This window comes from Cryptotermes secundus, unplaced genomic scaffold (assembly GCF_002891405.2).
Source record: "Cryptotermes secundus unplaced genomic scaffold, Csec_1.0 scaffold599, whole genome shotgun sequence".
In the NCBI taxonomy this organism is placed as follows: Eukaryota; Metazoa; Arthropoda; class Insecta; order Blattodea; family Kalotermitidae; genus Cryptotermes; species Cryptotermes secundus.
This window is the reverse complement of record NW_019730109.1, coordinates 652654-679507: the sequence shown is the minus strand read 5'-3', so window position 1 is coordinate 679507 and position 26854 is coordinate 652654. Positions and strand designations below refer to the sequence as shown.

Genomic DNA, 26854 nt, shown 5'->3' with positions numbered 1-26854 from the left:
TTGACTAACATGGGTCATCATTAGGTGATTAAAATTGTTGGTGAAAACTACTGTGTTTATGTTTTGTGATGTTAATATTCGATGTGTACTTCATGCTGCTGGGTATCTCTTTCTGTTGTAATCTAAATGCACAACACAACAGGAAGAGACACCCAGCACCATGAAATACATGAGCATGTAGATGGGACTACAAATTGAATATTAACATCACAAAATGAAGCACAGCAGTTTCCACCAACAATTTTAAACACCTGATGATGACTAATTGAAAAATGTAGTGCAATGTAAAGAAGCTTTTAAATAAGGTTTAAAGAATCATTGTCTGTATGTAAGAAAATCATTTAAAGAGTTTATGAAAATGACAAAGTCAGTGAAGAGAAACTGGATGTAACTAACTGGTGTGTTGGGTTTCAACATTCCTCTAAAAAATCCCTTAAGACACTGTCCAGAGGAGAGAGGGTTTGAAGTTTCACTTTTGCTCTCCTTCTCAAAAGGAATTTCAGTGCATAAATGTGAACATTTTATGGAGGTGCTAGGGATGCCTGCATAACAACAGGGGCCATTTCTGGCATCTGATGTCATCTGGGTGTGTTTTTTTAGTGATTTATTGGCCTGTCTGTTGGCTATGTCATAAGTTCAAACACACAGTGAAAAATGATATGAGTAGTCAATGGAAAGGCTCTCAGATGACCTTCCTGTATATGTGACACAGTGTATGATATATTTCATGAAGACGATGATAATACAGGTTCGAGAAACAAAGATTTGGACTTAGCACCAACAGTAAAATAGCCTCTTCAGCACCTATCCTTGGTTTCTTGTTCCAGTTTGTTTGAGCTTCATCCTTCATTTGGAAAGTCTATCGCTTTGCATTTTTCATGTGAAAAATGTATTTTCTTTTCTTATGTTCAGAAAGTTTGGGAAATACTGACTCATCTGGAACGACATGGCTTCTTTTGTTGTTTCTGTGTATTTTTGGAGCCCATCTCATACATTTCATCTCAACGGCTGTGTTTATGGACTATTCTTTATAATCTTTACTCTCCAGATTATGTCATTTGAAGCTGGGACAATAAATATGTTAAGTGATTTATGTTACACTTAACCCAGTTCTGAAGGGAAAGGAAAAATACATGATAGACAACAACAGTAATTTATTTCTTAATTATTACATTCAGTTTCAAGAATGGAACAATTTGCCTCAATTATGTCCACATTTATCTAGTTCTTTGAAGCAGTCATGAGCTGAGTCAATGGTCAGTGTCACAGACACAAACTCACACGAACCAGAATCTGATGTGAGGTAAATTATCCATGAATGTAAGAGCTTATTCACTTTAATTCACATGAAATCATCTGAATCATTGCCATCTACTGAAGTGTTGGACGTCATGTTCTCCAGCTTCATCAATGTACTATAGCTTCTGTAAACAATTCAATAATCAGTAAAGAATACTGCAATAATTCAAGTACATGCTTGCATATGGAAACAGATATTTGCTGGAGAGGAAATTTGAGAATATACACAAAATTCTAACAACAAGCTTTGAGTCAAAATTTTAGATATATGACAAAGGAATGCTACATGGAAATGCAACATAATAAGGGCCAATTAACATCAACCATTTTTTATAGCATACCTAATTCATTCCCTTCTACCAGCACTGTCAAGGTCATTAAATTATATTTCAATGGTGGAAGGATAAACTGGACATGTAATTGGATGGTGGAATAAAGATATGCTACAGAACTTTGGCAGGGAAAGCTCCAAGAGAGTACACAAAGAATGAGATGGAAAATAGGGTGTGGTGACATGAAGTAAACTGTAGTTGAGTCAGGAAACAGTGTACAAGGTGTGCTCAAATACCTTCTAAACTTGCAGTTTCTTTAGTAAGTTCGGATTTTAACACTGTTCAATAACATTTCCTTTACAAATACAGAAGGCATGCAGATGATATTCTAATTCCTGCTACAAAGCCTTGCCAACAAGCGTTATGTACTCGTATTATACATACACCTTGTCCCTTACAAATCAAATTAAAAATAAATCATCAATCTGGATGGCAAGGGAACTGTATAACCACAGTCAACCAATGTTACAACTATTGCCCATGCAGTGGCGCTGGGTCACATCTCTTTGACACATCAGATTTACCATATCCAACTACAAGTTCTGCAACTGTCCCAGTACTCATGACCAATTACTGCATCCTCAGCAAAGATCAACAGTCTCTGAAACCTTGTCACATTAACAGTGCACAGAAACACGAGATGCAGATTTCAAACTATTGATTAAATATTAACGCAGTCATCAAAACATTGTTGAAAAAAAATGGATATATGATGGGGCTCTATATCAGTTATTTATAGAATTTAGTGAAGTTCTAATCTCAGAAAAAAAGTATGAGGTCTGACAATAAAGTCTGCGAATTCGCCATTGTGTGCTTGCTGTTGCAACACTGGACAGAAACCTTGGTATGGTTTGATGATGTAGGCATATCAGCGTTTCACAGCTATGGTGTTGCTGATCTATTGCAGTATCTTTCTGAGTGGCATCTATTATTGTCTGAGTGTGTTTTGGCGTGTTGTCGCGAGAATGTCAGAGCCTGAATTAGAGCAACTAATGAACATTAAATTTCTTGTTAAACGTGGGAAGAGTGGAAGCAAAATCAGAGGTTAGTGCAAGTTTATGGGTATATGCTATGAAGAAAACAGTAATTTACAAGTGGATGACATGTTCTTCTGAGGGAAGAGATAGTGTCACTGAAGAAGAGAGATCAGGATGGCCAGCAATTAGCAAAACTGAAGAAAACATTGCAAAAGGTCGTCAAATTGTGTGTGTAACTCATCAGCTGACTATCAGGAGGATAGCAGGGCAAGTGAACTTCGACAAAGAAACAGGAAAATTTTAACTGAAGATCTTGACATGAGGAAGGTGTGTGCAAAAATGGCCCCAAAGGAGCTCACCAAAGAACAAAAGCAAAGAAGAGTCGAAATTTGCCAAGACATTTTGGAGAGGCAAGATGACATTTTGGGCCATGTCACCATAGGTGATGAAACATGGGTCTACCAGCATGATCCTGAAACAAAATGGCAAAGTGCACAATGCAAGACTGCCAATTCTCCCACATCCAAGAAAGTTCTGTCAGACCAAATCAAGAGTCAAAACCATGTTGTTAACTTTTTTGATATTAGAGGGAATGTTCTTTATGAGCATGTACCAACTGGACACACACACACAACCAAGTTTACTATTTGGAAGTACTGAAAAGGCTGCATGAAAAAGTCAGATGGAAACGACCCGAGCTTTCTGCCAACAACTCATGGATCTTGCATCACAACAATGCACCTGCTCACATGGCACTGTCTGCGAGGGATTTTTTAGCTAGTAAAACAAATAACTGTGCTGGAACACCCTTGCTATTCACTGAATCTAGCCCCCATTGACTTCTGTTCCCCAAAATAAAATAAATATTGAAAGGAAGTCATTTTGATGACACTGATGATATCAGGAGTAAAATGATAGCAGCTCCCAGTTCCAAAATTGTTTTGAAGGGTGGTCTAGGCGCTGGAATCAGTGCATAGCTTCCCAAGGGAAGTACTGTGAAGGTGACCATAGTGATATTCAGCAATGAGGTATGTAGTGCTTCTAACATGACAAGTTCACAAACTTTATAGTCATCATTTTCACTGAAGTGAAGTCACCTGAAACCAAATGGGCTAATCAGAACATGCTTAAATTAAACCTATAGTAAGTCTGTACACATAAACATTTGTTTATGCATTTCTTATTAAGAAGGATCTGAAAAAAATGAGATGCACTATCAACACTGCTTTTCAATTTTGCTTTGGAATACACAATTAGAAAGGTCCAAGAAAATCAGCTAGGAATAAAACTGACTGGGACACTTCAACTTCTGGTATGTGCTGATGAAGTTATATGTGGAGCGAAAATGTTAATATCATAAAATCATAGAAGTTTGAGTAGATGCTAATAAGGAAATTGATATACAGTGAAAATTAAGTACACGTTCAAGTGTTGTCACCAGAATGCAGGAGCAGTCACTATACTTACTATACCAGCCCGGCTCCTACATCAAAATGTATATCTTAAATAAATAAGCTGTTAAACAGCAGAACAAAAAGCCTCTTTTAATGGAACATCTGTTCTACAGTTCAATGTGATTCCCTTATTACTCTAATAAACTGCACATTTTATATGTTCAGAGATACTGAAATGTATCATATGTTCATATTTTTATACTTGTATCACAAATAAACCAATTTTATATGTGATACTATGTTGTCACGTGATACAGTGACTATAGATGGGTCTGAATCGGTAACTGGATTTATTGAGCACTTGAAATTGGAAAATTAAGGATAGGTTCTTCAAGATGGCAAGGATGCCCAACAAAAAATTAACTGCTACTGCTAGAATGATATGGAAGTTTTCAAGTGTCTTCAAAAGTCCCTTAAATTTTAAGGGCCACCCATCCAACATGATAAATATGCTGAATTATTTGAATCTTAGCAGGCCATTACTAGCAGTATTCCTTAGTTCATCTTACCTTTTATAAGAACTTATAAAACTTGCAGAGTGGAATCAAGAAATCACCCACTTGTGAACAATATGGAACATTTAGCAAACATCCAATACACAGAGTTGTTACTTGTGTGCAGTACACTGTATGGGAATTAAATGATTTAAAACAGTCTTCATTCTTGTCATTAATCCACAAACGTTCCCTGTCATACTGGAAGCTTCATCTCTGCCCAGTCCTTCCAGCTAAGCCCCAGACTATTCTGCTCACCTACTACTAGCCCTTCCCTAGTGATGTCCTTACACAATGATGCCCAGAATTACTCCTTAACTCCACCATCTTTAAAATATTTTGCATACATTACCATTTGCTTCACTGTAGACTTCTTATAAGAGTCACTAATTATGGGGCTATGGAACTTGGAGCTCTTTACTTCAGCTACAACTTACAGAATTAAATTCACAAATTCTTTACAATGGTTATTACTTCTGCACTGCTCATGAACATTTATGCCTAATTTGTTTGAAGGTTTAACAGCTCTTCTATACCACTGGGTGGCTTATTATTGTTGGTCATGTGATATGCTATACTGAACACCACTATTAAGTACCCAAATATTTCTTCTTCCATTTTCTATATATACACAGCCAGTGGTGTTTCTTTTGAATTCAACTGTGCATGAAAATTTCCCATAAATTTTATATGTATGGACAACTTTCCATAGAATCTGAAAGTACGTACTTAAATGGAATAGAAACAGTGTCTAACTTTCTGGTTAATTCATGCACTGAAGTCAGAACATATAAACCATCTTGCTACTTCACTCTTAGTGTCATATTCTAAACATGAAAAATCCTTCAGCCAATCACACTGAAATTCTCTACCTCGTCTTGATTTCTTGTAACCAGAGTTGAAGATCCTGGTTATTTATATTGTTTATCTCTTTGAGCATCTTCACATTTTCTTCACATGCTGTGTTGTCAAAATATAATAATAATGTGCTTTGAGTTTTTTCTTTGTTGCAGCTACAGTTAGTAAGTTTCTTTAAAAAGAAGTGCAACACTTTCTTCATAGTCTAGCTCTAAACATAGCTCTAATTTCACACTTTGTGTTTGCTTTTCATTATACCAATAAATAAGACATCATTAAATGAATAAAAAATAAACTATACATGAGCAGAACACAATGTCAGCAAGCAACAGATCTGCACCATGCTTCAAGAGCGGGACCCAACAAATCAAATATAACACAGTTTAATATTATAACAAACCCCCCCCTAAAAAAAAAAAAAAAAACTTTGTGCCTTATTGTTTGTGATGCCAGAACACAAACAAGAAAAGATAAACTACATTACAAAATAATTCTGCTCATCCAAAGCAAATAGTATTCCCAGAAATGTAACACATAAATACCACAAAAGTAAAATTATATCAATCCAAACCAAAAATTTGCTGAAATAGTGCCAAAACTAGAACAAAAATTCAGAAGATCATTTGAGAACCTAAAATGAATTAAATGGAACTCCTACTGCAAATTTTAACTCACCAGAAGGTGAAATCTATTCATTTGACGTAAGCAGGTGTTTCAAGCCCTGCTAATACCAGAATATCAAAAATCAATCCTCTGTTCTCACTATTTACCTCAACTCCGCTTCCTCCTTTTTTCTTTTCTCTTCTTCCTTCTCTCTCTCACGTTGTTGTCTTAGTAGTTTTTTCTTGTCTTCTCTTTCTTCTCTGTCTCTTTTCTCTCTCTCTGCTCGAAAGTCTGGATAAGAAACTTTCTTTGTCTTGTTTAGGCGATTTAAAATCTCATTGCTCTTTTTTACTACCCGTATCTTCCGCACCTGTACAGTACAAGTACATATATTATCAATGTTAAGAGAAAGGCAAAGCAATGCATAGTGCCATTAAAGTAATGTAAATCTCAGTTCTTAAACCAGATGGAGGTGAGTGGTTAAATTCACACTCCGACTGTCCCTGACCTCTGAACACTAACCTGAACATACTCCTAACTATGTGAATGATTAAAACAAGCAATTAAGTTTATCATAATAAGAGAATCAGCTCAATAAACGTTCCTTCTTTGATGTACTTGTGGCAGAAGCAACATGATTAACATAAGTGTATACAGAAAACCGACTCATGCCAGGCACTACTTATTCTACACACTCACCAACAGTACAAGACAAGGAGCAGTTAAGTGCTTTCAAGACAGAACAACTACAGTTAAACTTCGATTTTACATTTTTCATGAATTTATGCACGTTTTTTCGTGGTCCCAGCCAAATGCCAGTAACAATAATATTAAACTTTAACAGATTTTATGTTTCTGCAACTTCATATTTTCTTTGAATTTACACTTCATTTTTTCTAGTCCTAGCCATCTGTTCCTCAATATGAGTGTAATTCTTTGGTAAAGTCATCATCTGAAAATTCTTCATCACAGGTGTCTGAACTATCTCCAGGCATGCTACTGTCTTACAGACTGATTGTTATCAGGTACAGGATGATATCATGCAGCTGTTCACTTCTGAAAGTATCTTAAATATGTTCTTTGATCTAAACATGTGACTGTCAAATAGTTTTTGTAATACTGTCAAGGTAAGGTAATGTTATCCCTGTAACTGGCCGTGGAGGCCCATTGGGTTGTGAGAGGGTAAGGTTCACACATCTTCTAGACAACTGGCTCACAAATGGCGGTAAGGTTGTCAGCCTTATGTGCCAGCCGCCCTTTACACCCCAGGGAGATTCCTGGTACTCATAATATTGTCAAGGGCAGTGTTCATTAAAATTTCAGCATCTGAAAGTCTGACTACAGTGTTGGATTTGAAGTGCTTATGGCAGTGACTATGAATAGTATTATTTATATGCTGTAACAGCATGCAGTTTTGCAGAAGTACACTAATGTTTTGGAGGAATGTCTGCTTATTCCTGGTTTCCTACTTGGCACCCTCTCTAACCCTGAAGATGGAGCCAGTATACTCCTCAAAAATGTGGGTGCACTTCTACTGCGCTACATGATGTTACAACCCAGAAGACTGTACTCATCCTGAAGACAGGGTTATACTGGCAGTGATATGGCGGCAGTCTCACAACAGTATAACTGCAAGTGTGAGTTGCATCATCAAGTTCAAGTTCAAGTTCCCCATCAGAAAAAAAACAAGGTTACAACACTATGCTGGGTACAGGTGCAAACTTGCTGGCAGTGCTTCTATCGTGTGGCTTCTGAAAAGATCTGGCTCTTGCTACTTATCAGCAGAACTTTCCTTTGCCTCGTAACTCACAAAAAAACTTCCCTGAGTTGCCAATTATACTGAAAAACACAATATTACTATTTAAGCATCCCCGTTTTAAAATTCAACCATCAGACCATCATATTGGGATTTAAATCCCATGTGATAAAGGTTAATAAAAGGAGAAAGGTGACCAGCAACATTAGATATTACAGTCAGGTATATAACTTCAGTGGGTGTGTGGCCTCTGTTCTCCCGTGCAAAAGGATCTATATATGGTAAAAGTATAATATTTATGCATGATTCATGTGCGTGTTCAGTAATTAGCGTGTCCAGCTATACTCATCTGTTTTTTTTTCAGTTTTCCTTAAATACAGAAGTCCAGTAGAAATAAAATTAATACATACTAACTTTTAACCTTATATTATGAAGATGGTTTGAGAATATTTGTGGATACCAATCTCTACTATCCCTATGATGGCTAAGGTCAGGCAAAAAATATATGTGTACACCGATGCACAATATAAGGTATGTACACTGTTACATGCATCAGCTTAGAACTTCTTCTAAGGCTGGAACACAGGAAGAGAAAAGAGGTGTGATTTAAAGTTCATCACATTCTTGATGAATGGAAATACCCAGCAGCATGCTAGAAACATTCTGAAAGTTAGTTTCTAAAGGTCATGCTATAATAATATGGACACAGCAACATAAAGGTTTATGGCATCACCCCACGGAATCAGTTCTCTTCAAAATATTTTTCTTTTAGTCACAAGGATTAATCTAAAATCAGTTGTGTATGAGCAGTGAGCACTAGAAGACCCTACTTAAAAAAATATATAACTTCAGAAATCTAAGACAATAACTAACACTAGCTCTACCATTTGCAGATAATCTAAAACGTGCCTCCTTTTCTTTGTGGATACCAACTTGGCCAACTTCCATTCCATCTGTCTTCTTGAGGTTTGTCCACATTGTATATATAACATCTACATCATTCATCTTGTTGCCTTGAATGCTATTTGCTTTCACCAACTGGGCTGCATCTTCTAATACTGCTGTGGGTATGTCATCAATCATCTGTCCCTGTTGAACACATGTAAACATGCTGCAAGTAGGAAAACATTAAAGCAACAGATAAAGTGAAAACAAAAAAATTCACAGAAAGCATGACTCCAAGTCATGTATAAAGTGTTCCTAATGAAGGCATTGTAACATGTAGACCCATTGCTAAATAATGACTCTATAAACAATGCCCACTGCTAGGCAACAGACTCCTAACATGCACCAATGTACTAACTGAAAAACAGTGTTTTCTGTTCAGTCCACTAAGCAACAATTGAATTGCAACAGAGGAACCGCGTTCTCGGTGCAGTCTGCTAAACAACAACTGAACAGCAATGGACGAATGGTGTTGTCTGTGCAGTACATGCCAAGATGTTATAAGCAGGTCAATTAGTGGATGTTAGTTCAGTTCAGTGGAGAGAAGTGAAGAGCTGGTTGGTGACTTAGTCAGAGAACTGCAGTTCAGTTGGTGAGCTGCTGCTCTTAGAACCTGGTAGCCGAGGCACAGGGACTGGAACCCAAAGTAAGGTAATGTCTGCTGCTGGAAGCCATTACCAGGCAACTAGTGGCGAAGATACAGCGGCCTGAGAAGACTTAGTGTGTGCTGTGGTGAACTGCAGAGTGGACGAATTAGTGATACAGCTATAGTTACTTGTAGTTACAATCTGTAAGTGGTCATTAAATCCAATTACCAATCCAAACCCAATCTGTAGTCCCTCATACACGTGACAATCAGAATTACTGGGTTTCTGGATTTTGCCTATTCCCTCCGCATTATAAACAGAAACACAATTTCTTGGCCTATGGATCTGTTTCTGATCTCAGGTAAGATTACCTACCAGCTCATAAGGTTCCCATCAGCAGACAATGACACCATATATATACAGTATTTGTAACAATGTCCTTGGACATTACGTAACAGTTTCTTTTTCATATTGGTTTGTGTGCTGTTGTAATGTATTACATAATTTAATAAACACCATTAAATTACATCATAAAACAATATTTACTTACTCAGTACCCCAACAGTTTCAGTTTTCAAACAGTCATCATCAGGGGCGTTCAGTTAACCAATAGTTCAGTACAATCACTCAAGGTTTCCACAAGATTGTCACCTCATCCTAAAAACTTATATTACAACTAACAGAAACAAGTCTTGTAGAGTGTACTGATATGACATATGGACAGCTCAAATTTCAGAGATATTAAAATTCTTACATTTATCATGTGTAATTCATATACCATAATAGTCTTCAGTTCTTGTATATACTATGATGGATGATACACTAGCAAAGATCTGCTTGCTACCTGATTCATGCTGGCTTCTGCATGCCTGAAGATGAAAGCGAACATATTCCTCCGAAACATCACTTGACCTTCAACATACTATATGACATATCCTATAAGACAGAACTGTTCAATGTTGTATTAACCTTCTTCAATTGTCATTACCTCCTGAAGTATGGCAGTTTTTCTGTGAAATATCCTGTATAGCATACAACAAAATCCTGGAGTCAATATTACTGTATTCTGGGATATGGCATTGTGTAGTCTTGTGCAAGTTTATTAACAGTTCATAGGAATCTAATGCTTCCATCTTCAGGGTTGAATAGGCCAAGCAACCAGCTAACTCCTTGACACTAAATATGGGGGCAGTATGAGCCTCTGAAATGTTGATAAGCTTCTACCAGACTAAACAGCATCACATCCCAGACATTAGCACTCTTCATAGTCACTGCCATGAGAACCTCAAACCTAAAATCCTGGTTTTTAATGATGAAGTCACCAATGTGAAAGATAAACATACAAGTCATCTATGAGCTATTCCATCATAAAGTACCCCTTTCTGTCAACCATACAACATTTGTTTCTTCAAGCAAGTCAAAACCTTTAACTGAAGAAACTGCAAAAAGCCACGTTCCTCTATTAGAATAGGGATGGGTAATAAAAAGGTGATGAAATTAAAAAATATTAATTGATCCATAGTTATTAGCTCTGATATTTAATATGATTACATATGGATGGTTTGCTTCAAAATTAGTAATAGCGAGAAGTCTACTTCCCTGGCAATTTAAGAAAGATGAATTGCAACTGGGAAAATTTACAGTCCATAAAAAGTGTTTGGTGTTGAAATTACTTGTTTTGGTTGCTTTCAAATGTAGCACCCTAAAACATGTTTGCATTTGCTCACTGTGTTGATGAAGAAAACAATTAGTATGTACGGAATAATTATGCAATGCATGAGCTCTGTCCTTAACATGGGCATTCCAGGAGGGAACAATGACCATGACAACAATGATGATAATGGCAGCAGCAGCAGCAAACATGCCAATACAACATTTGCCAGAAAACTGCATCATCAGTCTGCTCACTGGTAATGTGCAGAGCAAAATGTATTCACACTTCAAAAATCTAAGTTAGTGACATAGACATAATGTTTCGGTACATGCTTTTTGATTAATATAAAGAATGAATTATTCAAATAAATTTATACATCTCTCTTGTTATTTGTAAGGTGTTAAATAAATTGGTATATTTCACCTGTCCATCATTTATATCATATGAAGATGCTGCACAAATAACAAATCCAGATATGTGATTTGTGAAAGTTTTTAAATGTTTGCTGATGTAAAATATTATCCCCTCAGGTACCAGGCCTTTATATCTCACAAGCCATCTTATATTTTAGCTATACCAATGGGAAAATATTTAAAACCTGCAGAAGGAAAAAGACATGCGCCTTTATTTGAAGTCTTCTTCCATTTTACCTCAGTTTTATTGAAATCTCAGACCCAAATCTGATTCCCTCTCTTTGTGAGTAAAATGATGAAAATCCCCTCAAGACAGCCAGTCTCTGGGCCAAGATTTGAGATTGGAATCTCACAAGTACAAAGCAGCAGTGTGACTGCAACATTCAATCCTCATTTTTCAATCATATTTGTTTTACACATAAAATCATTTTCACATCAGTCACCATCTCCAAAAAGATCAGAAGAGAAATGTGGGTACAAAATTAATCAACCAAAGAACACAATAAATGACAGTGTAATAAAATAATATTTTTAAGATTAGGGAATGCACCAAAACCAGTCATTAAAGGGGTATTTCCTGATAGAAGTGAAGTGAGTTAGTTAATATATGAACAATACGTTTATTTTAGTATGCCCTGTAAAGGTGTACATCATGCTGAAGAGACCCTACAAACTACAAAAGTCAACATCCTTAGCAGTTACATTAACAAAAAACATCAGCGGACAGAGTGTACTTCAGTTAGAATTATACGTGTCTTATTTGTTATACATTCTATTAATCACAAAGTTAATCAACAGCACACATTGTGTGTTCATTAATTTAGTTAGCTGTATTTCATTAAATCCTGCATTATACAGATCTTCACCAACCATGTATTCAATGTTAATGGTGTACACTGAATGCATTCATTAACACTGAATGCACTCTATTAACACATTATATAAGAAATTAATAGCATTGATCATAAACTTGTTCTGGAAAGTATGATGATCCAGCAGGGAAGTTAAATCTTCCTGTACATATGACAATGACATTAATGCTGACAATCAACTGAACAAGAGCATGCCAAATAACAGCCATGTGCTGTCTAGTGCATCCTCTATAAGCCTTTGCCCCCACTTGATTGGACCTCTACCATCACCTTATGTCCCCTATGAGTGATTCATCTGCTAGTGCCTCTGCCCCAGATCTGATAGCCAGATCTCACAAGTTAAGTTACAGCAACAACAAAATACTGCATCTGCAATCATGGAATAGACCAACAAGCAACATTCTGCTTTGTCACCATTCTGCTGTTTTCCAGAGTAGCAGTCATGTTTTAAATGCCTTCCCAAAAATTTTTCATGGGCAGGGAAGGTGAATTGAGCATTAGACTTGATCTGCACAGGTCCGTGCCTAACAATGACACATCTTCTGTCATCAGCAGTGTGCTCTGACCAAGTGGCTGGTTCAGAAATACTAATGATTCACTGCACTCACAAGGACTACATATCTCAGTGTCACCCTTTTGAAAAAATATGTATCACTGCTGCCAGCCTCACCGTATGTCACAGAGGCTGATGCACAAACACGTGTTTCCTCCTCAGAAGAAAAAAAAACCCTCACATAACACTCTCTACTACCTCCTGAATTCATCATTTTTCTTGTTTTTCTTTACCTTCATTGTATCCAACTTATATTTTCTAAACCTCAACATTACAGCACTGACACGCTACACATGCACACCATAGATGTCACAAAAATACTTTAAATCGTAAAACTGATTACAGAATGTCAAAACAAACAAACTTTAAATCTGCAGACTGACAAAGTTGTGAAAGAAAACATATCACAACCTCTACACCTCCGGTGATCTTACCATAAACCATATTGTTAGTTCAATTTCTTTGCTGGGATTAAAATAACTACCTTTGCCAGTGGCGGGCACGCGGTAGCGTAGTTGGTTAAGGTACTAGCTACAAGCTGGAAGGTCACGGGTTCAAGACCCGATGAAGTCAGTGGATTTTTTTCAATTGACCTAATCCTTCCAGCCACACTATGGTCCTGGGGTAGACTCAGCCTCTAACAGAAATGAGTACCAGGAATTAATTAAATAATTTTCCTGGGGAGTAAAGCGCGGCCGGCACATAAGGCTGACAACTTTATCGCCATCTTTCAGCCGATTGTCTAGATAATGTGGGACCCTCAACGTCTCACAACCCTATGGGCCTTCACGGCCTGATACAGGGACAGCTTTACTTTTACTTTACCTTTGCCAGTGACTACTGATATGTATTGTCACAGGGATGTATTCTACTTAACAGTCTGCAGATATGCAGGGACCAGCTGTAACTGTGCACTGTGTATTGCTTCAAATTTTCTCACTGTGTTCTTGTGGTCAGTCTTATTGCGGAGAAAATCACACTCAAGTTAAAATCTATGTAACATGACACAAGACACATGGTGAAGACAATCTTGTAAGTACATTTTTTTCATAAATAGAAACACAGCTTTCAGTGTGTCAGGATAATTGAACTGGCGACCACCTTGAAGAGGGGGACAGCCTCTAGCTGCAGTTTGCAGCATAGGTTCAGCCAGTTGTGTGATTTGCTGACTGTCTCATAATCTCTGCTGTGCTGGCCCCTTATATGACCTATTACATGATCAGACAAGTAGTAGGCTGCAGGGACCAAGTCCAGACTGTGGGGAGAACAGGGAATCACTCCCCAGTCAAACTGTTCAGTTTCTCCTGATGTCACGTGTGCAGTGTGCATTGCTGTCTTCAAGACTGTGTTATTTCATCAGGTGCTAGTCATGGGGTGCATGTCACATTCTGAAGCATCTGAATGTAGGAAACTGCAATGACAGTTTCTTTACTAGGCAAGAACTCAACCAGTATTCAGTTCTCAACAACCCGTAATTTTTGCATATGAGGGTATACTTCTGGCCTTCTTCTTTGCAGATGCAACATGATGCCATTCCATGCTCTGTCGCTCTGTTTCCAGGTTAAAGTGGTAGAACCAGCTTTCAACACCAGTCATGATGCTCTGTTGCAAGTCATCAACGTAAGTAGCACATTTCTGAAGGAACTGTGATGACACAACCACACACTTTCTTTAGTGATTACCTGTCAGCATTTGGGAAATGAAATAACAACTTTTCTGGAAACCCAAAGACTACATTATGTCCTGCACAGCACTGTGTCAAACATCATGCTGCATTACAATCTCCTTAACCATAGCCCTCTTGGTCGACAGCTGTGAAGCTGACTGGCAAATTTCCTGTTGCCATCTTTGAAGTATTTTACCCGAAGTCACAGACTGCTTGCATTCATGTAGGAATCTCCACAGACATGACAAGGTCAATTAGAGATGTCTGCACTTGAAATGTTCTCCTTTATGAGAAATTTGATCACACCACCCTGCTGAAATCATACATCATATAGAGCCACTTTGCAGTAGTGAACTATGGGTACATATTGGTGCACATCCATTTGATATGGGTCATTCCATGTGAAATCATCCAGAAAGGTCGCTCACCATTTTTAAAAAAAATTATATTTTGTACACTTATTTATACATATTTTCATACTACAAAAAAATTTTTAAAAAAATTCTAATCCGCTCAGTTCTCTCGGTACAGGCGTTTTTATAATGCGAAAAAACGCGTTTTCGGCTGAAATGGAGGTTTGCGTTATCTTCCATATCTCGATAACTATTGAAGCTACAGACTCCAATAAAAACGCTATTTGTTCCTCATGATATGGACTACAAATCATATTATTACAAGTTTTTACTCAGCTCACTTTCTGTAGGTGTAATTAAACTTGAAACTTACCTATCGATTTTGGGAAAAACGCTATTTTTGACCTTCAAAAACCAATGGGAGGGGGAAAGTATCAGATCTGTGATTTCTACCATTTGTTGTTACCTATATGGGGAATATAATCACTTAGTTTTGAATCCCGTACCTAGTTTCCAAAATTTTCCAGGAGCTTCCAAACTTTGCTCTGGGCCCCAAATCGGCCATTTTTAACATCTCATATCTCCGGTGGGGAAGCTCAGAAAATTTTTAAATTCCTAGAAGATAATGCTCTATTCTAGAGTAACTTGGAGTTAAAATTAGAACTTTGATATTCAATTAATGGCGAAGTTCTTATAATGCGAATAAACGCGTTTTCGGCTGAAATGGAGGTTTGCGTTATCTTCCATATCTCGATAACTATTGAAGCTAGGGACTCCAATAAGAAATCAGTTTGTTCCCCATGATATGGACTATAAATCATATTATTACAAGGTTTTACTCAACTCGCTTCCTCTAGGTCTAATTAAGCTCGAAATTTACCTATCGATTTTGGGAAAACCGCTATTTTTGACCTTCAAAAACCAATGGGAGGGGGAAAGTATCAGATCTGAGGTTTCTACCCTTTGTTGTTACCTACATGGGGAATATGATCACGTAGTTTTGAACCCCGTACCTAGTTTCCAAAATTTTCAAGGAGATTTCAAACTTTGCTCTGGGCCCAAAATCGACCATTTTTAACATCTCATATCTCCGGTGGAGAAACTCCGAAAATTTTTAAATTCATAGCAAATAATGCTCTATTCTAGAGTAACTTGGAGATAAAATTAAAACTTTGTTATTCAACTAGTAGCGAAGTTGTGGGCACTTTGACTTTTACAAAAAAATCAATACCTCGATAATTGGCTTACCTGCATCCAATAGTATTAGTTCTTTGTGTACTCCGATGAAAATCGTCCAGTTTGTTTGAAAGTAGTTCAGGAATTGTCCACTACCACGATGTCTTCGAAATCATCGGACTTAGATGTTTTATAACACCTGACCGTGTTTTCCTCCAGAGGGACGACCCGGTGTTTTTCTCTTGTATGGGGCACAGTTTTGCACTTTTGGAACCTGCTTTTTAGAATGATTTCATTTCTTGCAACTTCCTCTGTTGGCACAAAAAAGTAAACTATCCCTGAGATATTTTCTGTGCAGAATTTGTACAGTTCTAGCGGGCACATGATTTGATTAAAATGAGTTCTCTGAAGACTGGCTTTCGTTGCTTGCCTCTTCGTGGTGCCGCCAATACCGTCACAGGCATTCTTCCCGTGCGAGGTGGCAAAGAAGTTCCATTCTGCTTGAAGACCGAAGTCTTCATAGTGATGACATAAATTGGAAAGATTCTTTTTGTTTTTATATTGGCTTCCAGCGCCATCACTGAAATAAATAACTTTCCTGACTGAAGGCACATTTTCTTTTATATCGGCGATAAGATATTTTTGGAACACGTAAACTGTGGCTGTATCGTGCTTTACATGATCACTGATTATACACAAGCTTCGGCATTTTGTTATATTGTCCGCCTTGTAGTAATACACAAATGGGTGAAGTGTAGCCTGTTGATTTACCCAATGGAAACTTTGAATCTCGTCTTGAACGAGAAACGAATAGTTTTCTGCAAAATCTGCAAGAACGAGACACTGTGTTTCGTCCAGGCTTTCCCTCGTTTCTTTCAAATACTGGGACTGAATTTTAGCGACGTAGTGATGTTTTTTCAGTTCTGTCAGTTTTTCAATTAGAGATTCGCAGAATTCACTGTAAGTTTGCATTACAGAAATCATGTTAGCTCTGTCTGTGTTGACCCATTGTTTGTAGACTATTTGATCCGGCATGCTCTCAGATTCGGCTGATAGCAATTCCGTCAGAATTTCTTCTCCAGGGCAGTCTGCGCATTCATTACTCATGCACTTATAACTTTCGATGTCACAAACCATTACACGTAATAAATCCTTGTAGTCCGAATTCAATGTTGCTCCCTCTACCATCAGCTTAACATTTTGGTGATAGCTGCACACACAAACGGTATGAGTCCCCGATGCACCAGCAATGATACACCACTTCGGTCGAAGTGCACAAAATTTGGAGAAACCAATTTTGTGTTCAGGTTGCGTATTCTTAAAGTGAATGTAAAGTTCCATCAAATTGCATAGTATCAGCCGTTTCTGCATATGCTCTTTGATACCTCCCACGTTAACACTCACACAATCCTTTTTTCCAGGGCAGATCCTACTGTTTTCATTGTTTTCATAAAATTCCGTGACAGCCTGAATTGTTTCGTCACGAACTGGATGGCCACGCCTTTTGCCTAAATCCGGAAGGATCCCTTGCGTCTTCTGAAGCGCTCGAGTAATTCTAACCAAGTGCTCAGAAACTTGAAATTCTTGACTTATCTTCTGTCTTGACCACGAAGTTGGCAATAAGCTAATGATTTTAATTTTTTCCTCTTTGTTTGAGATTAAACATTTCTCCTTTAATTTGTTAATCAACAAATCATACTCCTCACTTAATGCAAAGGAAGGTATTTGTTCATCTGAATCAAGACCCATCGAGTCGTCTGAAAATGAACTCGCTAGTTTCCTTCGAAGAGAGTCGGATATTCTTCTACATTTTTTTGATAAAGCAGCGGGTCTTTTCCCAGTATTCATCTTCATAATTTTAGCCACAGGAGAAATATCTAGAGCCGAACATACTGCTTCTAATTCTGCCACATTTTCTTGCATAGGTGCAAACTCGCTCCTTCCAGAACCACTACTGCCCCCACTTACGGTTTCTTTAAGAACAAAAATCTTTGTGTAACAATTAGGACACAAGGATTTACCTGGTACTAGAGCTACCGGAAAATTCTTTTCTTTCTTGAGATGTTCTAATGAAATTTCACGTAAACCTTTCTTAATGGTTCGTTTGTGCACTTTTAGCGGGTCACAACAAATGTTTCCAAACAGGTGATTGTATTTAACAGAATATTTAATCTCATGATGCTTGCATATGGACCTCAAATCGCATTCACCCAATCTTAACTTTAAAACAGTTTGTTTCTCTTCACCCAATTCACTCACAAGCGTTAACTGTTTGTTGACGGCACCATACGTAGTCTTATGGCATTCTTCACGTGTGACAATACCTATAGAACATTCCATTTCAAAAACTTTTTCCTTTCGACTTAGAGAATACCGAGCTCGATACACGTAAAAGATCTACAGTTGCTGAACATACACTGACTTACAGTTCGAGACAGCATTCATGTGAATGCTTCATGCTGCTGAGAAAGCAGCCTAACACTAACATCACGATTACAAAAGTTTGGGTTCAGATGTCAAAACACACAAGGCGCGAAATAAGGGACGTAGATGTAGGTCCATGTTTATAGCCAGAGCTTAGCTCTAAGAACCGAGTGTTGATAACATGTCATTCCGAGCAGTAAGTACAGGCCTGAAAATGATTTTAGTGACAAAATATAGATCTCTCGTCTTTTATACCAAATAAAGAACCGGCAATACCATTGGATGCAGGTAAGCCAATTATCGAGGTATTGATTTTTTCGTAAAATTCAAAGTGCCCACAACATCGCTATTAGTTGAATATCAAAGTTGTAATTCTATCTCCAAGTTACTCTAGAATAGAGCATTATTTGCTATGAATTTCAAAATTTTCGGAGTTTCTCCACCGAAGATATGAGATGTTAAAAATGGTCGATTTTGGGCCCAGAGCAAAGTTTGAAATCTCCTTGAAAATTTTGGAAACTAGGTACGGGGTTCAAAACTACGTGATCATATTCCCCATGTAGGTAACAACAAAGGGTAGAAACCTCAGATCTGATACTTTCCCCCTCCCATTGGTTTTTGAAGGTCAAAAATAGCGGTTTTCCCAAAATCGATAGGTAAATTTCGAGCTTAATTAGACCTAGAGGAAGCGAGTTGAGTAAAACCTTGTAATAATATGATTTATAGTCCATATCATGGGGAACAAACTGATTTCTTATTGGAGTCCCTAGCTTCAATAGTTATCGAGATATGGAAGATAACGCAAACCTCCATTTCAGCCGAAAACGCGTTTATTCGCATTATAAGAACTTCGCCATTAATTGAATATCAAAGTTCTAATTTTAACTCCAAGTTACTCTAGAATAGAGCATTATCTTCTAGGAATTTAAAAATTTTCTGAGCTTCCCCACCGGAGATATGAGATGTTAAAAATGGCCGATTTGGGGCCCAGAGCAAAGTTTGGAAGCTCCTGGAAAATTTTGGAAACTAGGTACGGGATTCAAAACTAAGTGATTATATTCCCCATATAGGTAACAACAAATGGTAGAAATCACAGATCTGATACTTTCCCCCTCCCATTGGTTTTTGAAGGTCAAAAATAGCGTTTTTCCCAAAATCGATAGGTAAGTTTCAAGTTTAATTACACCTACAGAAAGTGAGCTGAGTAAAAACTTGTAATAATATGATTTGTAGTCCATATCATGAGGAACAAATAGCGTTTTTATTGGAGTCTGTAGCTTCAATAGTTATCGAGATATGGAAGATAACGCAAACCTCCATTTCAGCCGAAAACGCGTTTTTTCGCATTATAAAAACGCCTGTACCGAGAGAACTGAGCGGATTAGAATTTTTTAAAAAATTTTTTGTAGTATGAAAATATGTATAAATAAGTGTACAAAATATAATTTTTTTTAAAAATGGTGAGCGACCTTTCTGGATGATTTCACATGGAATGACCCATATGTATTTCAGACTGAAGAAAACAGCTACAGCTACTGAATGTATAATCCTTCCTCTCATAAAGCTAATAAAGGTAAAGTTATTCCTGTAACAGGCTGTGGAGGCCCACAGGGTTGTCAGAGGTAGTCGAGGCTTCCACATTTTGTAGACAATCACTCGTGGATGACAGTGAGATCATCAGACTTATGCACTGGCCTCTCTTTACCCCGAGGAAGATTCCTGGTACTAATTTCTGCCAGAGTCTACGAGTAAGTAGACCCCAGGCCATACTGTGCCTGGAAGGATTAGGTCAATCAAAAAATCCAATGACCTCATCAGGAACTGAACCCACAAAATTCCAGCTTGTAGCATTGTGCATCAAATAACTATGCTACCGGATACCCCTAGCCCCGATCTCATTACACTGATTAAATATTCATAAAGTAATGCTGCTTATTAATATCAGTATGACCCTCATAAGTCTATAGGCCAGTAAATGTGGAGTATGATGTCATACATTGCCATATTTCTGAGCGCATGGTGAGAATTCAGCTGCCTTTTGAGCTTGTGTGCTGGAAAAAGTTTTTCCAGGGTGGTAGATTGGGAAACCCTGGCCAGTGTGGGTTCATTCATTCTTAATGCTGGCACATACTTGCTGGGACATATTGCTATGTGTCTAGGTACTGGATCACTGGTGCATAAACTCCAATGAATATGCTACATTAATGCTGCTGTATATAGATTTCAAATTGGGGTAGAAGCTGCTTACATAATAGACTGACTACAGTTCTTAAATGACTGTTATACAGTTAACAGAGATACTGCGTGAGTGACAAATACACATGGATTGTCTCTTTGAGGAAAAAGTAACTGATTTCAATGCTTCCTAATGCAGTAATGCTGAGCAATACTTTCATCAGTATATTTTATATCTTTATTTATGGTTTATTTAATCACACTGTCAGTATCTTGGACTATACAGCACTGAATGATAGGCCTACCATTCAGTGTTATATAGTCCAAGATACTGACAGTTTGAATAATAAATTGGAAAATATGTGGAAGAATGTGGTCACGACCTAATCTGTGGTACTGCCATGGGATCTGCTTAGAGGAAAACCATGAAAGACTGCAGAAAGGATAGCTTGTCTATGGGCCAATATTTGACCACACGACTCCCCTGAATATGAAGGAGTTATGATTGACTGTGGTTAACACTGTAAATGGACTACATTTGGTGCATCCCTAATAACATCTGGATACCTCTTAAAGTGTGTATGTGTGTTCTTACAGAGCGAAGCCTCAGATAGACATGAGCAGATGACACTTTGTCGACATGGAACCAAACATCTTCTGGCCAACCCCACTTGATGAGCTCTTCATCTGAAACAAGGTGACATCATCCATGAATCCTATGACACCTTAGAAGAGATAAACATGAACTTCCTTGTATTCATGCCAATAACACATACTATATGGACAATAAAAAATATTGTACATGGAGGAATCAAGAATTTCCCAGAATTCAGGCATAATATTTCGTGAAAANAAACACATTCACTCTATGGGCAACTGCGGAACACTAATGTGTCTTGGCCTGTTGCAACTTGCTCCACAAGCAACACAAGTCCACTCCTGTACACTTCACCACCCATCTATTTAACAGGAAGTGCAATTACCTTGATATGACTACATTCTGGGAACTTTTTGATCCTTTCTTGCAGATGTATACAGTGCACACTTAACAGAAAGAAACTGTAAATAACAAGCTAATCCATGATCTGCAAATTACTTATATGATAAGAAAATATAACTTATGTGAGAAAGGGAATGATATTCTTTAATTTGGGAGGTGTCTTATATTCTGCCAATTAAATAATTAAGAGCACAGTGAACTCTTGTCTATAATAAACAAACATTAAATTCACATTCAACTACTCACTGTTAGTTCACACTTCCTCAAAATAGCAAGAAGTTGAAACTATATAGCTACAGAATTAATACACAATCAATAATAAAGCTTTGCTGTTCACTGTTATCATATGCACTAAAAGGACTAAATGCACGCCATTTGTTTTAATATAGGCCTATGATTCAAAGCCATACTGTAATACAGTATTAGACTTAATTTGTTTTCAATGTAACCAAAATGTAATCAAAACTATCTTCTGTACTCTTTCCTTAATTGCGATCTTCTCTTGGAACAATTAAAGCAATTATTTTTCTGCAGACTGACCAGCTATGGCCAAAAAGAAATGAAATAAACAGCACGACCAACTATATTTGAATATATACATACAAGGTGGTTCAAATATGACTGGTACTGATTTTTTTTAAACCATAATTGCCAAACACATACTTGCACATGTCAGTCTTCAACATACTCCCTTCTGGAGTCAACACATTTTTTCCAACGTTCTGGAAGCATCCTGATGTCCTTTACAAAAAAGGCTTGTGGTTGGCGGCATATCCGCTCCCGAACAGTCTGCATGACGGTGTCATTGTCCACAAACCGCATGCCTTGCAAGTCTGATTTGAGCCTTCCGAACAGGTAGAAATCACTTGGTGCCAAATCAGGACTGTATGGCGGATGTGTCAGAAGGTTCCATTTCAATTTCTGGAGGGTTTCCAGTGTTGTTTTGGACATATGGGGGTGGGCACTGTCTTGAAGGAAGGCTACCCGTTTTCCACCTGTCTTCCGCTTGGACCAGACCTTTTACTTCACATCTGTTGCCAGGAGGTCTGAGTAATAAGCTGCATTGACTATTCTGGCATCTGTCAGAAAGTCTACGTGGATAACCCCCCGCTAGTCCCAGAAGAATGTTGCCATCAGTTTTCCTGCTGAATGGCTCCTACATACTCTCTTGGGTTTGGGAGAACTGGTATGCCGCAACTCGCGTGATGACTGCTGGGACTCGGGAATGAAGTAGTGCACCCACGTTTCATCGGTGGTCACTGTAGACTTCAAAAATGCATCACCTTCATCTTCAAACTGCCGTAGGAGACGACTTGCAGCTGCATGCGCACCATTTTGTTCACGTCTGTCAAAGTGCGTGGTACCCACCATGCATACCCCTTGCGATAGTGCAGGTGGTATTTCACAATGTCTTCTACACTACCAACACTGATGGACAGCATTGCTCCAAGTTCCTTTATAGTGATGTGCCTATTCTCACGAATAAGTGTGTCTGCACGATCAATGTTTGGCTTGGTGACGGATGTTCACCGCCGACAATCATGTGGTTCATTCTCCACGCGCTCTCTGCCCTCTCTGAAGCACTTACACCACTCAAACACACGGGTCCATGAGAGACACTCTTCCCCGTACTGTTGCTGGAGTCTGTGGTGAACTTCAGCGGATGGGACATTTTCTCCGAGGAATTTGATCACAATGCATTGTTCCACGCTCCATAGTACCTTCTGTTCGCTCATCACTCTAGCAACTCCCAGACAGGACTGAACAGGTTCTAACCCAAACAGGAGGGAGGGTGGAGGTTGTGGCTTCACTCTCTCAAGGTCGCACAGCTGCTGCGCAGTGCTGATTGCTTACAGACAAATCAGTCCCGGTCATATTTGAACCACCTTGTACATACATATATACAGACACAGATATTTGGATGGGAGGAGGGACTGCTTAATTATTATGGAGAATAAGAGGCTTCAGTAATATTCAGCTATGTCTGGGAGACTGATGTTGATTGTGGAATATATAGTTTGGACATACAGGTACAGTGTATTAATTCTTGTTTTCAATTACCTCACAAACCATAAGACATGGGAAAAAGTTTACTGAATGTAAAATATGTTTCCCTTTTCTCTATAAAATCAGTCTGAAATATATGTGGTCTGACAGTAAAGTTCACAAACTCATCACGGTAAAAGTGCTACATACATCATTGCTGAGTATCACTGTGATCGCCTTCAAAGTACTCCCCCTTAAGACACTACGCACCGATGCCAGCACCTAAGCCACCCTTCAAGACAATTTTGGAACTGGTTTTGTGGAATGGCCTCCAGAGCTGCCATCGTATTACTCCTGATGTCATCAATGTTATCAAAATGCCTTCTTTTCAATATTTCCTTTAAGTTTTGGAGCAGAAATATGTCACTGAGGGTGAATAGGGAGGGTGTTCCAGCACAGTTATTTGTTTATTAGCTAAAAAGTTTCTCACAGGCAGTGCTCTAATTCAAGCTGTGACTTTCTCACAATGGCACACCAAAACATGCTTAGACAATAACAATCACCACTCAGAAAGAGACCTGCAACAACAGCACAGCTGTGAACTGCTGATATGCCAATATCATCAAACCATACTGAGGATTCCATTCATTGCTGCCATGGCTAGCACACGATGGCAAGTTTACGAACATTATTGTCAGACCTTGTATTTCATCGTGACAAATATTTAAGTCATACTTGAGATATGCATGTTGTCTTCAGGTAAAACATCCATAATTTTGACTAATTTTACACAAAACTGGAATGTACTGACAAGTGTTAGTAAAACCTCCATTATCAAACATCATGAGAATCAAGAAAGTCGTCTTCTGGGATCTGGCGCCGTGTATTCTTGGTTTCAACTGATGTTCCTCTGAAACGTCGGTGAAAACCAAGAATACATGGCGCCAGATCCCAGAAGACGACTTTCTTCATAGTCATCGCCGTGAAAACCTCAAAAATTACATCATGAGAATCAGTTTAGCAGTTCACAAGTAGTTTCATGTGTACAGACATATGGAAAACAAATGGACATGGCTATCATAACAGATATTCTGCTGGGTTGTGAATGTGCCTAAAAGCAGATGGTAATGACAGTCTCCTAACTTTGTTATGCAAATTGCAACAAATGTCTAATATAAACTTATGTTCCCACTATGAATACAGCCAGGTTCAGACAATGTCCTTTTATCATAAAGGAAAGAGGTATCCTTCACATATTGTGGCATAACCTACATGAAGATTATCAGGGGATCTGCCACAAATTCTTCAGCCCGTACAGCGGGATGGGACCATGATACTCATGTCAACATAGTGTGACATGTTGACCCCTACCTCCCCAGCGGCACGTAGCGGTAACATAGCGCTCGCGTAATAGGCACCCCGCAACTCTCCCCGCGCTGACGTCACGAGCGGAGCCAAAGTGAGCCGAGTGGAGCCGAAGTTAGCCAAGTCCCCGCAACCTTGAAGCTATGCAAAGCGAGTCAACAACGGTGACGTCACCAAGGGGTAACAGCGTTGCTAGGCTATACGCCACGTCACACTAGCAACAGCGAACGGAATAAAAGCCGGCTGAGCAACAAGCGAGAGTCAGTGTGTTATCAATGAGTTCTCAATTCGCAAGTTAAGAGCTACAGACGTGTGTGCACGAATCAGTGATAGTTCGTGATAACCAGTTATATTTGGAGTGTGTAATTCAGGGAGACTTGTATAGCTCCCGCGTTATTAATACGTGAAGACTCTGGAAGATAGTGTTAAGAGATTTTGTTGTAGGGTTTGTAAAGTGTGGAAACCCGTAACATTGTGATAATTAATTGTAGCCGTTGTTTGTAGATTGTTCAATAAACCAATTAACGATCTCTACGGCGTTTCTGTAACGAAACACGTTACACTATATTAACACTAATTCAGACTTCTGGTGTAGGTGACAGGCTAACAGTCTGTGCTAATTATAATTTTTCTTCAATACTGCCCCCACAAATCTTTGAACAGCTACTATGAAGCAAACTTATGTGTTATACCCCTGTCAACCACAATCTCAAGACCCTGTTATTATATTAAACATTCTTGTGCTCAAATGCCATGTCTGAGGTACAAACTGAATCAAGTGTTCATGTACAATACCCACATGAATAGTACAGAGAATAATCTGGCATAAATTTCAAAATATTAGTTTCAAACAGAAAATAATATTCATACACAGGGTTGTTACTGGACAAAAAAAATGGTGAGTTTCCTTATAAAAATTCCTTAGATGTTTTGCAGAAGAGACAGGGGCTTAGATTTTCAGGTTACTGGTTTCAAGCTTACTTTATCTCTGAAAAGGATTCTCAATGCCTGACTGTGAACATCTTACAGATGTGCAATGAATGCACAGATAATTTCAGGAACCACTTCCAGCAACTGCTGTGATCTGGTTGGGCTTTATAGAGCTCTATCTTCTGGGATATACCACCATGTAGTCCCATTGCTTACTGCCTGCTCCATCCTTGTTTCTTGCTTGCTTACTCTTCAACCTTGAAGATGGAGGATATACGTTCTTTTGAAATGTCAGCTGACTTTCATTTGCATTAAGGCACAATCCTTCATAGGCATTACTTTCAAATCCTCCAATTCAAAATGTGTGGGCTTTGTCTGTGATTTGTTGGCTCCTTGGCTTATAGACTGCATCGCAGTCTGTACAACTGCAGAAAGAGTTAATATGAGGAACTTATAGTAGTTAATGAGAAATCCGTTTGGCTTTACCTACAACTCCTTTACAATGCCTGATTAACGCAAGCACATGGCAATAAAATATGGCATGTCATAAGCACTTACTTTCATATTGGTCCACTCCCATAAACAGCGGGACTCCCGGTGATACAACTGTAATTAACCGTGCGTTATACATTAATATGATGGTATGATTAAATATCTTATTATTATTTTGTCATCTAGTATAAACGATGACGGATTCTATATCTACGTACATAGATGTCCGGAAGACACATTAAATATGATTATATGCACTATCTTAATGATTCTTCATATGAAAACTATTCACAAAACTTAGCATTATTATTACCATGACTTGTAAAATAAAAAACCATTGTTGTTAATGTGCCTAAACAAACACTTTGATGCTTCAACACCTAAACAACCTCAACCTTCCATTAACAACATCAACAACATTGTCTGCTAGGTTGGTATTGTATTGTGGGTATCAGTGAATTTCGGTAAAGAGAATATGTTGGTAGTATGC

The 26854-nt window shown here is 38.2% G+C and overlaps 2 protein-coding genes across 2 annotated transcripts; both read right to left on the bottom strand.

Moving 5' to 3' along the window:
• Positions 1-1134: 1134 nt before the first annotated feature.
• On the bottom strand, positions 1135-26809 carry LOC111866174 (coiled-coil domain-containing protein 25). The gene is made up of 6 exons (XM_023854862.2): positions 26678-26809; positions 26431-26478; positions 21187-21278; positions 8683-8862; positions 6185-6387; positions 1135-1424 (listed from the first exon to the last, which is right to left on the bottom strand). Exons 1-6 carry the CDS (start codon positions 26700-26702, stop codon positions 1343-1345), a joined length of 630 nt encoding a protein of 209 aa, XP_023710630.1. The 5' UTR covers positions 26703-26809; the 3' UTR covers positions 1135-1342.
• On the bottom strand, positions 16053-18811 carry LOC117282448. The gene is made up of 2 exons (XM_033752141.1): positions 17369-18811; positions 16053-16271 (listed from the first exon to the last, which is right to left on the bottom strand). Exons 1-2 carry the CDS (start codon positions 18330-18332, stop codon positions 16183-16185), a joined length of 1053 nt encoding a protein of 350 aa, XP_033608032.1. The 5' UTR covers positions 18333-18811; the 3' UTR covers positions 16053-16182.
• Positions 26810-26854: the final 45 nt, after the last annotated feature.